General features: G+C 42.3%; 1 protein-coding gene across 2 annotated transcripts in view; it reads left to right on the top strand.

Annotated features, from left to right (window-relative positions):
• The window catches only part of ADAMTS19 (ADAM metallopeptidase with thrombospondin type 1 motif 19), a 124,588-nt gene that overhangs the window by 32,244 nt on the left and 76,154 nt on the right, over nt 1-16,190 (top strand). For both annotated transcript variants that reach the window (XM_083464410.1, XM_083464409.1), the window contains exons 4-6: nt 3,140-3,312; nt 4,447-4,530; nt 6,674-6,831. In XM_083464410.1, the coding sequence (XP_083320536.1) occupies nt 3,140-3,312; nt 4,447-4,530; nt 6,674-6,831 (415 nt within the window). The remainder of the gene's footprint in view (nt 1-3,139; nt 3,313-4,446; nt 4,531-6,673; nt 6,832-16,190) is intronic.

Raw genomic sequence — 16,190 nt, 5'->3', positions numbered from 1 at the left:
CATATCCTGCAAATATTTTTTTTTTAATGCTTCTGTGGTTTCCTAGTTTTGTGCAATAGTGCGAGATCAAAAGGTAAAATATGTCTCAGAATAGGAATACCGGAAATAGTTATGACATTAGCGGGGAAAGAAATGAAAGCACTGAGGAATTTGTGGGCATGGAAAGGGAAGTAGTAGACAGTTAATCTACCCATCCAAAAAATACCCCCCCCCCAATCATCTGTGCCCCTGAGTGGAGCAGTTTGGATCCCAATCCCCTCCCCCCAATCTATTGGATTAACCCTGTATTGGGTAAACCTGAATTTACAGGGGAAAGCATCAAGATTGGTGTTGTTTAAGGGTAATGATGTAGCCAGGGGCGTTACATCATTACAACTTCCAATAGACTGCGATCCACTCACAGTATAAAAAAATGACAGTGATCTACCCATTGTCGTTGGGTGTACCAAAGTGTACCATTTTTTTGTGGGGGGGAGGAGATCACAGAGGGGCCAAAGAGCTAACCGGCGGATCTACCAAGAACACCCCATGATCTACCAGCCTGGACTAGACAAATTAAATGGCAATGCAAACACACAGTAAACTGGTATGGACAAACCCTTAGATTCATCACATGCACACTTTGTAAAATAAGCTAAATGAAAATTAGCACGTTTAACAGAATATTGTAATGATTCAATCTTGTTCAGCCTCAGAGCGTCAAGATTTGAATCAATTTACGTGGGTTTTGCTCTTTCTTGCTTATGTTGGCAAGATTATCTGAATGAACGATGATGTCAAAATGTGTGCTTCATCTCCCATGTCATTTATTATTACTAATGCTACTGCTGTTATGAATGAAATCGTGGGGATAAGAGACTCTTTCTCCTCCTCCTGGATTTTCAAAAGTGCCAGGTATGGACACAAACCACTTACGTTTCCCTGCCTGTGGAACCTCACCTTGAGCAGTTTAAAAAACATTTATTTTACCCTTTCATTCTTTTGCCCAAATCAAATGACAGCAGTTTCCATCTTTCCATGTGTTTAGCTCATAATAACATCTTTAGGAGCTATCATTGTTTTTGGTTATTTTATGTGTGTGTTTTGAAAGACTCCCACACACAGACCCTTTTTTGTTTTCTTCCTCATCTGTGTGGTCTGTTTTCGCAGTTCCTCTGTAGGCACTGGTTGCGTTCAAAGATGCTCTTCAGCTTTCTAGGGTTCCTACTGGGAGACCAAAGGGGGAAGTAGAGCAATTTTAAACAGAGAATGTTGCTGGAACCAGTCATCTCTTGAAATGGAAGAAGGCTATTAAATGTGACAGTTGTATACATAATGGCCTTTTTGTTGTAAATTAAAAAAAATAAAATTAAAACCCAGTGCAAAGTACTCAGAAACACCAGCATTAATAGACTTGCAGAAGGGATGGAGTGAAAGTATTTTCACTAACATTTTATCACATAGGGATATTTTCTTTAGTTTTTAAGCATTTCCCCCCTTAGCAAGCTTAACTACTGAACTGTGATTCTTTTATATCTGCAAGTTGGATGGGGGTGGGGAAGATGAAAGCGCCATATTGTTTTATTAGCATTCTCCATCCTTCTTCTGAACACTTTTTAAGTTATTGTCCATAAATGTTTCTTGCCAGTTTCTAGGAAAGCAATTTTGATTATTTTATTGCATCCCATGACTAAGAAAAATAAAGATGAGATTGGAAATACTTATGATTCCTATTTTGGAATAGAAATTATAATTTAGTGTGTACTTGCAACATGAGAATCCACCTCCCGCATTTTTTATTTAACTTCACAGATGCTTATTTAACTTCACAGATTTTGGGGAGCTGTGATTGATTCACAGAGCTGAGGTTGAATTAATGATAAAAAATATACGTGTAGCTTCTGATTTTTGAGCTTGTGGAAGCATGTTGCTGCTAAATATACAGTATGTTCCTGCAGTAAAAAATATTAAGTGAACTATGTGTAGCTCATTAGTCTTAGTTCAGGGGAATCTGCTATAGAGCAATGTTGGCAGCATTAAAAACCAGGGAAATGTGAAGCCCCATAAACCCATCAAATGCGCTGGAACTTGTGTTAAGCAGTTAATTGATTATTGAGGCCGGTCGATTATCTGTTGGACATATGAGCATGACTAGAATGAGCAGACGTACCAATTACTCTAAAAGTTTAGAGCAGGAACAGTGCCGAATTTATGTATAAGCTAAACAACTATAGCTTAGGGCCCCACTTTCTTGGGCCCCCCCAAAAAATTAAGGGGAAAAAGCCTGGATGTACATTTCCAAAATATGATAAAAAATAAAATAAACCTACACACAGCAACAGTGTTTTGTGTTGTGTATGGAGCTATTAAAGATAAAAGTAAAGGTACCCCTGACAGTTAAGTCCAGTCACGGATGACTCTGGGGTTGCGGCGCTCATCTCACTTTACTGGCCGATGGAGCCGGCATTTGTCCGCAGACAGCTTCTGGGTCATGTGGCCAGCATGACTAAGCTGCTTCTGGCGAACCACAGCAGCACACGGAAATGCCATTTACCTTCCCGCCGGAGTGGTACCTATTTATCTCCTTGCACTTTGACGTGCTTTCAAACTGCTAGGTGGGCAGGAGCAGGGACCGAGCAATGGGAGCTCACCCCGTTGCAGGGATTCGAAACGCCAAACTTCTAATCAGCAAGGCCTGGACTCTGTGATTTAGACCACAGCGCCACCCGCATCCCATTTATGGAGCTATTAGGTCCATAAATTACCATATAGCATATACTCAACACAAAAAACAGCAACAAGGACAGCTGGACATATAAAGGGTTCCATTACCTTCAATAGCTTAGGGCCTCATCAAACCTAAATCCAGCCCTGATCAGGAAGTGTAACGTTATATTCATTAGCATTGTATAATCCATGGTTGGTAAATATTTCATTTATAAGTTGATAATCACTAGAGGTTTGAACAAAAGCCATAAAACATGTATCCCAGTGAAACATTTTTTTGCTAAAAATGGCTAGGATGCCTTTCTGTCAATCACAGAGCATATATTTGGATACAGAAGAACCCTAGCATCTCCAGATAGAGATGGTCCAATAGCATAACTCAGTACAAAGCATCTTTACGCGATCATTTGTCTACTACTTGTTTCTGTTGCAGAGAAAAGACTACCCAAGAGCCAAAAAGGAACAGAAAGCGGACGAGGAAAACGATATTCCTATAAATTACCTCAAGAATATAATGTGGAGACTGTAGTTGTTGCAGATCCGGCTATGATTTCCTATCACGGGGCTGATGCAGCTAGACGATTTATCCTAACGATTCTAAATATGGTAGGGAACGTTGAGACTTTCTGTAAAGATAATACGCTGGGTGATTGCCAGCTAAGTCATACCCATTGCAAACTATGAATGTAAGTGAATGGCTGCCATTTATCCCAGTTGGTCTACTCTACCGTCAATTTAAATTACCGTATTTTTTGCTCTGTAGGATACACTTTTTCCCCTCCAAAAATTAAGGGGAAATGTGTGTGCATCCTATGGAGCGAATGCAGGCTCCTTGGCTTCAGCGATAGCAACGCAAAGCCTCCGAAGCGCAGAGGGAGCGCTCCCTCCGCGCTCCGGAGGCTTTGCGTTGCTTTCGCTGAAGCCTAGAGACCGAGAGGGAGGCTTTGAGTTCCTTTTGCTGAAGCTGGGAGAGCAAGACTCTCCTGGCTTCAGCAGAGAGGGAGAGCTGCGCAGCGCCCCTTCAGCGAAGCGGGAGGAGAAATGGAAGGGGCGCTGAGCAGAGAGGGGGAGATTTTTTTTTCTTGTTCTCCCCCTCTAAAACAAGGTGCGTCCTATTGTCGGGTGCGTCCTATAGAGCGAAAAATGCGGTAGCTTGAAGTTTAGTAAAGCGCAGAACATAGCTTAATTGTATAAGTCATTAGGATTGGAAGGTGGGGTCCTAGTGTGGGTCAGAGTCCTGATTAGTGCTCTTATGAAGGCGCAGGATCTGACCCAAGCTCCCATCTCCAGTGCAGACTCAGCTTTTTTGGCCCTTCTCGTTAGGCTTCCATAGATGTCTTGTGAGATGTAACAGTGCTGCTTTCCCCCCAGCCTAGCCTTCTTACATTAGTACACTATGGTATTCCTTGAACATTCAGGAACAAAATATTAAGGAGTCAACAGTACGTTCCACTCTCACTTACATAAAGTGCTCTGTGTGCTTGGATGTGAACATGAGCTTCTAATTCCATCAAAGAAAGTTGTTCTGTGTGTGCAAACGAAGATCAGCTCTCTGCCCCCCCAAAAAAGAACAGATGATGGAGTTGTTCCGAACATGGAGACTGTGTTTGTGTATTGCCCAGACCCAATTGTTATATAAAATTGTTGTATGAAACACTCAGAACTCATCAGACTGCCAAAGTAGATTTGTGATTTTCATTTTACAATTCTGAAATGTTATTTTAATCCATTTTATTTTAGGTGTTCAATCTTTTCCAACACAAGAGCCTTGGGATTCGAGTGAACCTTCGAGTGACTAAGCTTGTTTTGCTTCATGAGACTCCAGTAAGAAAGTACTGCATTTACCTTTTCCATGTAATCACAATAATAATAATAATAATAATAATAATAATAATAATAATAATAATAATAATAATAATTTATTATTATTTATACCCCACCCATCTGGCTGAGTCTCCCCAGCCACTCTGGGCGGCTCCCAATCAAGTGTTAAAAACAATACAGCATTAGATATTAAAAACTTCCCTGAACAGGGCTGCCTTCAGATGTCTTTTAAAGATAGGATAGCTGCTTATTTCCTTCATATCTGAGGGGAGGGTGTTCCACAGGGTGTGAAGGCCCTCTGTCTGGTTCCTTGTAACCTCACTTCTCGCAATGAGGGCGAAGACCCTCGGAGCTGGATCTCAGTGTCCGGGCTGAACGATGAGGGTGGAGACGCTCCTTCAGGTATACTGGACCGAGGCCATTTAGGGCTTTAAAGGTCAGCACCAACACTTTGAATTGTGCTTGGAAACGTACTGGGAGCCAATGCAGATCTCTCAGGACTGGTGTTATGTGGTCCCGGCGGCCACTCCCAGTCACCAGTCTAGCTGCCGCATTCTGGATTAATTGCAGTTTCAGAGTCACCTTCAAAGGTAGCCCCACGCAGAGCGCATTGCAGTAATCCAAGCGGGAGATAACCAGAGCATGCACTACTCTGGCGAGACAATCCACGGGCAGGAAGGGTCTTAGCCTGCGTACCAGGTGGAGCTGGTAGACAGTTGCCCTGGAGACAGAATTAACCTGAATTACATGTATTATTATTATCATTATTATTTAGAATAGACATCTGTACAGATAAAGGACATGCACTCTTAAATTATAAGGTTGGGTGGAAATGATAAGGGAGGACACATTTTGGTGAAGCTTTCTTAAGCAGTGAAAAACATCTCTCCGCTTTTAGCAGAGGTGCTCAAAAGGGAAGCAGGCAGCTCCTTGTAGCCGTTCTGTCTGGTGACACACTAAATTACCCCCCTGCTTAACAGCAGCGAGTTGTGCCTTGTGCCTAGTTATTGGTACTTACTACAAATTATGTGGGACGCGGGTGGCACTGTGGGTTAAACCACAGAGCCTAGGACTTGCTAGGTCGGCGGTTCGAATCCCTGTGACGGGGTGAGCTCCCGTTGCTCAGTCCCTGCTCCTGCCAACCTAGCAGTTCGAAAGCATGTCAAAGTGCAAGTAGATAAATAGGTACCACTCCAGTGGGAAGGTAAACGGCGTTTCCATGCGCTGCTCTGGTTCGCCAGAAGCGGCTTAGTCATGCTGGCCACATGACCCGGAAGCTGTACGCCGGCAGCCTCTGCCAATAAAGCGAGATGAGCGCCGCCACCTCAGAGTCGGTCACGACTGGACCTAATGGTCAGGGGTTCCTTTACCTTTACTTTACAAATTATGTTTGGAAACCTCCATTCATAGAATCACAGAACTGTGGTTGAAACCCTGTGCAATGCAGGAGTCTTTTGCCCAAGATGAGGTTCAAACCCATGACTCTGAGATTATGAGTTTTGTGCTCTACCGACAGAGCTATGTGTGCCATCAATCATAAGCACAAAAGCTTTCACCTGAGTAGGTTTCCTCAGCTATTTCAATGTCATGAGCAGCTTCAAATACACAGTGGGGATTGGTAAAATAATGTGAGGAAGATAGTGAGGTCTTCCTTGGTTGAAACAAACACAATTACAGCATGGCTGTACGAAACAACATGAGGATATTATTTTTAGGTTAATGTTAAGGGAAGATGCACTTAAATCTCTGAAGCTGTTTGAAGGTGTATAGAACATTTTGTGTATTGTGTCTTTTAAGTCACAAATATGTAATTTAGGTCAAACAGCTCTGTAAACAGTATGGTTCTATTTATCCAAATTCCCCGATGCAAACAAAAATATTTAGAGAATCTAAAGTTTAGATGAGTCAGACTTTTAATTACACATGTTTGTAGTCAGCTGGAAGGGGGAACATTATGTTTGTTGCAATGAAATAGATGTTTTAATATTGATTGTGGAATATCAACCAATATTTGAATATTTATAGAACGACAAAATTCTCTATTATATGTTTTTAGAAGTCTTTGAAACACACACACTCTCTTTTGCTTTAAAAAGCCATGTAGATACATATGTTACAACAAGTGAAACATTACACCTTTTAGGCTGACATGTATATTGGACATCATGGTGAAAAAATGCTGGAGAGTTTCTGCAAATGGCAACATGAAGAATTTGGTAAGAAAAATGACATCCATTTAGAGATGTCAACAAGCTGGGGTGAAGATGTGTCACCAGTAGACGCAGCCATATTAATCACAAGGTAAGTTGCAAGTTTTTGTCCCTTTGGTTAATGGCCATGAACCTCCTGCAGCATTATGTAGGCACTCTGATGAATTGATCCGTGATGGAAATCCCCAAAATGAAGCACACAGGCAAAAAATAAAATAAAACAAAAACAAAAATAAAGGCGTCAGATGCAGGAATGAAGGGGGTCGGGAAACACCTCAAAAGATGAACAGAAACCACTTAAGCCCACAGTGTTTAGTGTTCCCCTTCCTCAGGTGTGATGGAGAAACAAGATGTCTTCTACACTATCTCGTTTTTTGCTTTTTTGTTTTAAAAAAGAAAGAACTGACTTAGATATTTGGATGCCTGCAGTATTTGTACATACAGTGGTGCCCCGCAAGACGAATGCCCCGCAAGACGAAAAACCCGCTAGACGAAAGGGTTTTCCGTTTTTCGATGCGCTTCGCAAGACGAATTTCCCTATGGGCTTGCTTCGCAAGACGAAAACGTCTTGCGAGTCTTGCGATTTTTTTCACTTCCCCCCTTTTTCTAAGCCGCTAAGCCGCTAATAGCCTTTTAGCCGCTAAGCCTTTAATAGCCGCTAAACTGCTAAACCGCTAATAGTGCTAATCCGCTATGCTGCTAATAGGGTTGCTTCGCAAGACGAAAAAACCGCTAGACGAAGAGACTCGCGGAACGGATTATTTTCGTCTTGCGAGGGACCACTGTATATTATCGATGTCTGTTTATGTGAGGAGCATTAAAAGGGAAACAGGCTTGCAGAATCATGAAGGAGCGTCTCAAAGGACAGAACAGAAGCATTCCAGTATTCTTAGCATACTGGCACCTGACTTCTTAATTCATTCACCATCGCCCTTTCCCTCGCTTGAGGGAAATCGCTTTTCCCCACTCATCTTTCTTCTCCGCACAGCCAGTTAACTGGTTCCGAATGACAATTTGTTTTGGGGCCATTTGATATACTTATATTATACGTCTGGGGTAGGGAAGCCAAGGCTATCCAGATGTTATTGGGTCCCACCTCCCACCAGCCAGCATGTTCAGTGGTCAAGGATAACATGAGTCAGCAACATCTGGTAGGTCTCAAGTTCCCCATCTCTATTCTACATAGATCTGAGGATGAACTATTTTGACTTCAGCCTCTTTGAACTTTCAATGCGGTGTGTCTCAAAGTTCATTTGAACTCTTCACTTTGACAGCAATTTCTGCCAGCCTCTCTCATTCCCATGGTAGTGAAAGAAGACTAGCATATGGCAATGAAAGTGTGATATCCACAGGTTCTTGATTCATGTTGCCTTGCTTTCTGTGGGCATGAAATATATAGACCTGTGGTAAATTAATAGAGAATCTCAGAATTCATATTTTAAAAAACCCTGTTTAAACAGGTGTTCTTACTAGGAGCTCCATAGTGTTCAAAATGGTATTGTAGTTTGCTTATTCCCTCCTAGTTTTTATAGCATTCATTATTATTTGATATACAGATTGCTGTGTTTTTAAAGACTGCGTAATTATCATTATGGGCATGCTGGGATAATGCAATGTGTTCTTATGATCCTTACTACTAAGAAATGCTTTAAGATAATTCTCCCGCCACCCTAATCCAGCAGAGATACAAAATGTGAGATTTTGCTGGCTAAGTGGAGAAATTAGGCATCAGGCGTACAAACTGCAGCAGAAGCTAATAAGGTCCGTGCTGTTTGGAAAGCATGTTGCTTGGGAAGTTGACTCCCCAAAATCTGATGCCTGTAAGGACTTAATCTCCATGAATCCCTCACAGAGGGGAAGCGGTAGTGGCACTGGTTTTGTTGATGCAAGTATCACAGCTGGTATTTTTTATTGCTGTGCAAATCTGTAAATTCTAGAGGTGATGGTGATGTGACAAAGAAATAGACTGCTCTGCCTCCTTTCTTTTAGCAAATGTTTTGTGCCACTGGGGAAGTGATAATTCTGTATTGATTTGTTTTGGATATTTGTATGTGATGCCAATAAAAGGTTTGAAAGAAATGGGACAAAGAAATGGGAAGCAATTCCAAAGAAGAGGCATCATTTGGGTGAAGTTAAACTCTTAAAAAGCATCATTTATTTCCCAGGGAGATAAATGAATGGCACTTTTAGATATTGTAGGCATGGATCTGATGCAATCCACAGACACAGTGCTCCTGTTGGGAGGGTTTCTCAGCATTCTTTGGCGATCACTCATAGTCGAGTACGATTGTCTTCTATAAACATGGTTTTAAAAATGAGTCCATAAGTGACTGTGGAGGCCAATTCTGGATCCACGCGTCCTTCCACAGTGGCGACATTGGTTTCATGGTGTGAATTTGCCAAGCGTGCTTTCCTCCTAGCATGTTTCTCCCTTGTGTCCTGAGTTTGAGTGTCTTCAAAGCCCATGACACCTTTGGTAAAGGCTCTTCTCCAATTGGAGCGCTTGCAGGCCAGTGTTTCCCAGTTGTCGGTTTTTATACTACATTTTTTAAGATTGTCTTTGAACCTCTTTTGTGGACCACCAGCATTACGCTTTCCATTTTTAAGTTCGGAATAGAGTAGTTGCTTTGGAAGGCGATCATCAGGCAACCGAACAACACGACCAGTCCAACGAAGTTGATGTTGAAGAATCATAGGAGGACCCCAGTCGCACCCCAGCATAGGACTCTCAGTATGCCAGGCAATTTGCTGGAATGAAAAATCTGTGTGCACTGACCCCATTTGTCCTCCTCCCTCCACTTGGTCCAGGCACTCAGTGGGTACTCAGGCTGAGTAGAATGAGCAAGGCCGATGGGAATATAAGAAATGCATACAGGCATCTTCTTTCCAGTAAGCCTGCTCTGTTGAACGCATATATAAATGCCCATACATATACTCAGGAAGATGTGGGAAATGGCGGTCAGTTGTTCCCTATAGGAAACCCTCAATCTGTTGTATGGCTCAAAAAGAAATATTGGTATCTCAGTCCCAAATATCTCAGCTGAACTCAGGAATGCATGCTTAGATTTCTAATTAGAGAGCTGTTATTGGTTCCAAAACTTCTTAAGTTCTTCATTTGATGGTAGCTCAACTTAGCAGGTTACCCGAGACACCTATTAGGGCTAGAACACTGTCAGGGGACTGCCATCGGAACAGGGGCGGGAAACAGAGGGGCAGTTGTGTTACAGGGAGCCTCTGAAAATCTTGCAAAGCAGTTCTTCTGGTGATGAGGAAAGCCCCACTTCCAGTGGGGAAGAGGTAAAAGGACCAGAGGATGCTGCAGGGAGCCTCAGCACCGCTCCTGGCCAAGCTGGCCATGAGGGAAGCACGCCCCTTCCATTGCCCACCCTGCGCAGAGGTCTAAAGCGCAAAGAGGGAAGGAAAAGGCTGGGAGTAACGAGACTGTTATGTTGGGGGAGGTCAAGGAAACAACCACTCCCGGATTCTGCTAGCGATTGAGGCAGATGTGAACTTGTGGCTCTACACTGTAAATAGTTTGCACCAAAATAAAACCTGTAAAAGACAGGTCTGAGTACTGCCTGGTTACTCACGAGCAACCACCACTGCCATCTGACAAACACTGGATTTTTCCGTAGGGGGAAATACATTGACAGGAACCCTTGAACATTAAAAATAATAAAGTCCGGAGGTGGTTCTAGTCGAGCTACCCAAGGATGCAAACCTTTGGGTAGAAAGTATGGGAAATATATATTTAAAGCCCTAGTCGTTGTATCCTAAATATTCAAAAATAAATAAATAACACTAGTCACTTCCACATATGGCAATGGTATGCTCTCCAGATAAGCATACAGATAAGCTCTCGTTCTATTTCATGGCAGCAAAGCAGAGCTCACAAGTAATGATGATGATAACAGTAAAGAAAGAATAAAGAAAGCCTAATACCATTGCAGCGTTGATGTTGTAAACCTAACCCCCTAACTAGGAAGTAAGTCCAACGAAGAAGCATACATATGATGTGCTGTGAATCAATGGTTTTATGAAGCATGGAAGCTTCTCATCCTTCGGAAGCCCTCACATAAAATCAAAGGAAAAATGGGCCATTTTAAACACGAATATCTCCTTCTAACATGGACTCTTTCCCTAACTGACATAGAAATGAGGTACTTGCTAGTAAAGTCCCCCAACTTTTCTTTTGTACTTATATATGGAACCTTCATTTTAAATCTAGAGTTATGACACATCGTATCTGGGCTGAGCAGAAAGACGTAGTTCTGGAAGATTTAATATTAAGTCCACGTGAGATTTTCCTGTACCATCCTTCCCTGCCGTATTTCTTTGTCATTTGCTATGCATCTCACCCTTTCCATACCTGCCTGTTTTATATGTTTCTTTGAAGAGATTCCTGTATATTAGTAGGCTTTATATGGAGTAGCTGAATATTTAGGCTTTGCATTGCCCTAAGGACCTCTTCTGCCCCTGTATTTAATAGGTTTTAGTTTATGAGTAAAGTGTAATTTATGGAATCGACAGAATAGCAGTTGCCCATTCTTGCCTCAGATTCTTTTCTGCCATTAGTCACCTCATTTAAGCTTCAGAAAACTGCCGTAAATCTCCTAAAAGTTAGATTTTGCTCCTATTTGAAGGACTATTATCCCCTCTAGAAGCTTGGTAAATCACTTGCAAATTATGATTGCTTGACCTGATAATAGAAGATCCCAAAGTATCCCTTATTATGACTTCCACATGGAATATGCAGTACTTGTTGTTGTTTAGTCGTTTAGTTGTGTCCGACTCTTCGTGACCCCATGGACCAGAGCACGCCAGGCACTCCTGTCTTCCACTGCCTCCCGCAATTTCGTCAGACTCATGTTTGTAGCTTCGAGAACACTGTCCAACCATCTCGTCCTCTGTCGTCCCCTTCTTCTTGTGCCCCCCCATCTTTCCTAACATCAGGGTCTTTTCCAGGGAGTCTTCTCTTCTCATGAGTATTGGAGCCTCAGCTTCATGATCTGTCCTTCCAGTGAGCACTCAGGGCTGATTTCCTTCAGAATGGATACATTTGATCTTCTTGCAGTCCATGGGACTCTCAAGAGTCTCCTCCAGCACCATAATTCAAAAGCATCAGTTCTTTGGCGATCAGCCTTCTTTATGGTCCAGCTCTCACTTCCATACATCACTACTGGGGAAACGATGGCTTTAACTATACGGACCTTTGTTGGCAAGGTGATGTCTCTGCTTTTTAAGATGCTGTCTAGGTTTGCCATCGCCTTTCTCCCAAGGAGCAGGCGTCTTTTAATTTCGTGACTGCTCTCACCATCTGCAGTGATCATGAAGCCCAAGAAAGTAAAATCTCTCACTGCCTCCATTTCTTCCCCTTCTATTTGCCAGGAGGTGATGGGCCCAGTGGCCATGATCTTCGTTTTTTTGATGTTGAGCTTCAGACCATATTTTGCGCTCTCTTCTTTCACCCTCATTAAAAGGTTCTTTAATTCCTCCTCACTTTCTGCCATCAAGGTTGTGTCATCTGCATATCTGAGGTTGTTGATATTTCTTCTGGCAATCTTAATTCCGGTTTGGGATTCATCCAGCCTAGCCTTTCACATGATGAATTCTGCATATAAGTTAAAAAAGCAGGGAGACAATATACAGCCTTGCCGTACTCCTTCCCCAATTTTGAACCAATCAGTTGTTCCATATCCAGTTCTAACTGTAGCTTCTTGTGCCACATAGAGATTTCTCAGGAGACAGATGAGCTGATCAGGCACTCCCATTTCTTTAAGAACTTGTCATAGTTTGCTGTGGTCGACACAGTCAAAGGCTTTTGCATAGTCAATGAAGCAGAAGTAGATGTCTTTCTGGAACTCTCTAGCTTTCTCCATAATCCAGCGCATGTTTGCAATTTGGTCTCTGGTTCCTCTGCCCCTTCGAAATCCAAATATGCAGTACAGTTCTAGACAAATCTTTCTTCTTTGGCAATCACTCATAGCCGAGTAAGATTGTCTTCCATAAACACGGTTTTAACAGTGAGTCTGTAAGTGACTGTGGAGGCCATTTCTGGATCCACACGTCCTTCCACAGTGGGGACAGAGGTTTCCGAGTGGGAGTTGATCATGGTGAGGGTTTACCAAGCATGCCTTCCTCTTAGCACGTTTCTCCCTTTCATCCTGAGTTCAAGTGTCTTCAAAGTCCACGACACCTTTGGTAAATGCTGTTCTCCAATTGAAGTGCTCGCAGGCCAGTGTTTCCCAGTTGTTGGTGTTTATACTACATTTTTTTAGATTTGACTTGAGATAGTCTTTGAACCTCTTTTGTTGACCACTGGCATTACGCTTTCCATTTTTAAGTTCGGAATAGAGTAGTTGCTTAGGAAGACGCTAATCAGGCATCTGCACAACATGACCAGTCCAACGAAGTCGATGTTGAAGAACCATCGCTTCGACACTGGCGATCTGTGCTTCTTCCAGTACACTGGCATTAGTTCGCCTGTCTTCCCAGGTGATGTGTAAAAATTTTTTGGAGACACCATTGATGGAATCTTTCAAGGGGTTGGAGATACCTAGTTGGTTACTCAATGAGATGGGAGTTAGAACAGAATAATGTGTTATTTCAGCTTATCTTTACAGACTTCCCCAACCTGGTGACTTTCAGGGTTTTTGGACTGCAATTTCCATCATTCCCCATTTTTGACCATGCTTCCTGGGGTTGGTGGAAGTTGAGGAAGACTCATTTATTACCACAGTGCTGAACTGCAAGGATATGTGTTGATACTTGTGCTGAGTGATGGCAGTTGTTTCAGAGACTGATTCAGTCCTCAAGCCCTATAGGCTTGCAAAGAAAAAGAAGAAAAAGTAAGCATTTGGAGTAGAAAGATCCACTCACAGGAAGACAATAAAATCTGAAAGCTCAGATGTTACTTCAATGCTGAGCTTGGCTTACTCCCATCTTTAATTTTAGGGACTGGGAACAACTGATAGAACCGATCTCTTTTGGAAAGAGAAGTGGGAGGGAGAGGGGAAATGCTCCAGATTGTAGGCTGGTTTCCTTCTTCACAGACACATTTACTGATAAGAAAATCACCCAGCCTACCATGAAGAGTCATTGCTTGTAAGCTTTCCACAAAAGGCGGGAGACCAGAAATTGAGGGGCTGGCATTGGGGGGAAGAAGGGAAGAAGATTTTGGATGAGAGGGGCTCTGTGAAACTGAGTGGGGAGACAGAGTGGGGGGGGGGGGAAGCTAGCGTTAATCAAGTTATTCAAGAGGGGAAACAGGACACAGAATATAAGGCAAATTTGGCCATATGAATCGTGTGCATGCCTTTATATACCTCCTGCAGGAACATACTTACGAATGGTTTCATTTACATGTTTAAATTAAATGTGCATTTAAATGTGTTTTTAGCCTTTCCAGTGCATTTTGTAGCATTGGCCCACTAAGATTTTAGTGGCGCTAATTAATAATAAAGTCACTTAAAGAATTTGAAAAAACAATTGCTAGAGCAACGCTGCAATCCATTCTGTAGATTCAGATGCTACACAATGACCCTCCTGCAACTTCCCTAAGTAGAAATGAGGACACAAATAAATAATGAATTGTTTATAGGTGTATCTGGAGTATCATAAACATTTACTGGGCAGCCTAGTCTCCAAGGAATACAGTTCTTATTCTTGGAAATTAGGGAATGTTTTACATTTGTCTCATTGCACAGGATGCAATTGTACTTCACTGTTGCCAAGACTTAAGAGTTCTATTTCCCCAAACTCTCATAATTAAACTTTTGGAAGTTTACTTCAACCAGGATAGAAATCAGCTGAATGAAAGCATCTCAGCCCACATATACTCTACTTATTAGGGTGTGCATGTACAAATCTCAATTTTCTTTTTGACAAAGTACAACTTCCATGCTATTTGTGCCTTGTTATATTTCACATTTGTTCTCTTCTTTCTCATTCTTTAAACAGATATTAACCTTAAGAGCAGTTATGTAAATGCATTCATAACACCCACAGGCTTCCCCCTCCAGATTCACAAACATTAAACCCTATGTCTAACTGCTAATATGTTTGCATCGGCCTTAACACATGATCCATCTCTTGTACTGCAAATACTGGCATATTGTAATCCTGTACAGCTAACTTGCAGCCTACGCGATTTAACTTGTGCACATTCAGCTTTACATGTTTGGCAAATTAAAAAAAGAAAAGAAAAGAAGGGGGTAGGTGTTCATGGAAGAAGACTTTGTCAATCTTAATATTGAACCCAATGTGCTTTGACTATGGTGGAATCTACACACATATAAAAGAAGTTGTGAAAATGCTTTTTTTAAAAAAACATTTTGAAAAATATATCAAATTCGCCATAGCTCACTATCACCATCTAGTGTCACATTTGTATAATGCACTTTACAACACACTTAAAACGTTTTATGTGCAGCAGTATAGCTGAGTCCTATATACGATTTTGGCTGTAGACGCTATTCCTGGAATGTAACCCCAGCATAAATTGAGAGTCATCTGTATGTTGAGATTTAGCACAGTGGTTAGAATCAGGGAACACTTCCATATTTAATTGTATACTTTCCTTTCATAACCTCTTTTTTATTATTGCAGAGCTGTGTTTCCCCAACTTGGGTCTTCAGCTGTTTTTGGACTGCAACTCCCATCATCTCTAGCTAGCAAGTCCGGTAGTCAGAGATGATGGGAATTGTAGTCCAAAAGCAGCTGGAGACCCAAGTTTGGGAAACACAGTTGTAGAGTCATGTTGTTTGGGGCTTCCATGCAAGACGATGACCCCATTAGGGAGTATACTCCAGTCTGGAATATTTACGTGACTGTAATCTTTTAAAAATGAATGATAATCTAAGTGACCTGAAAACAGCACAGTTGGACTGGAGATAGGGGCAATTTACATTCCCATGTGGTGTCTTCCCTATTTCCCCTGCTTGAGTATACAGTGGTGCCCCACAAGACGAATGCCTCACAAGACGGAAAACCCGCTAGATGAAAGGGTTTTCCGTTTTGGAGGTGCTTCGCAAAACGAATTTCCTATGGGCTTGCTTCACAAGATGAAAATGTCTTGCGAGTTCCTGCAGGGTTTATTTCCTCCCCCCCCCTTTTCCCCAAGCCGCTAAGCCGCTTACCAGCTGATCCTAAGCCGCTAAGCTGCTTAACAGCTGATCCGCTAAGCCGTTTATCAGCTGATCCGCTAAGCCGCTTAACAGCTGATCCGCTAAGCCGCTTATCAGCTGATCCGCTAAGCCCGCTAAGCTGCTAATAGCGCTAATCCGCTAATCCGCTAATGGGCTTGCTTCGCAAGACGGAAAAACCCCAAGACAAAGAGACTCGCGGAACGGATTCTTTTCGTCTTGTGAGGCACCACTGTACCAGGGTTCTCAACACATCGAGGAAACCATGGAAAGTAGATCTCTTTCCCCTTCTGTCCCCAGAGATGGG

The sequence above is a fragment of the Podarcis liolepis genome (genome assembly GCF_965112155.1).
Source record: "Podarcis liolepis genome assembly, chromosome: 11".
NCBI classification, from domain to species: domain Eukaryota; kingdom Metazoa; phylum Chordata; class Lepidosauria; order Squamata; family Lacertidae; genus Podarcis; species Podarcis liolepis.
This window is presented reverse-complemented; position numbering and strand designations above follow the sequence as displayed.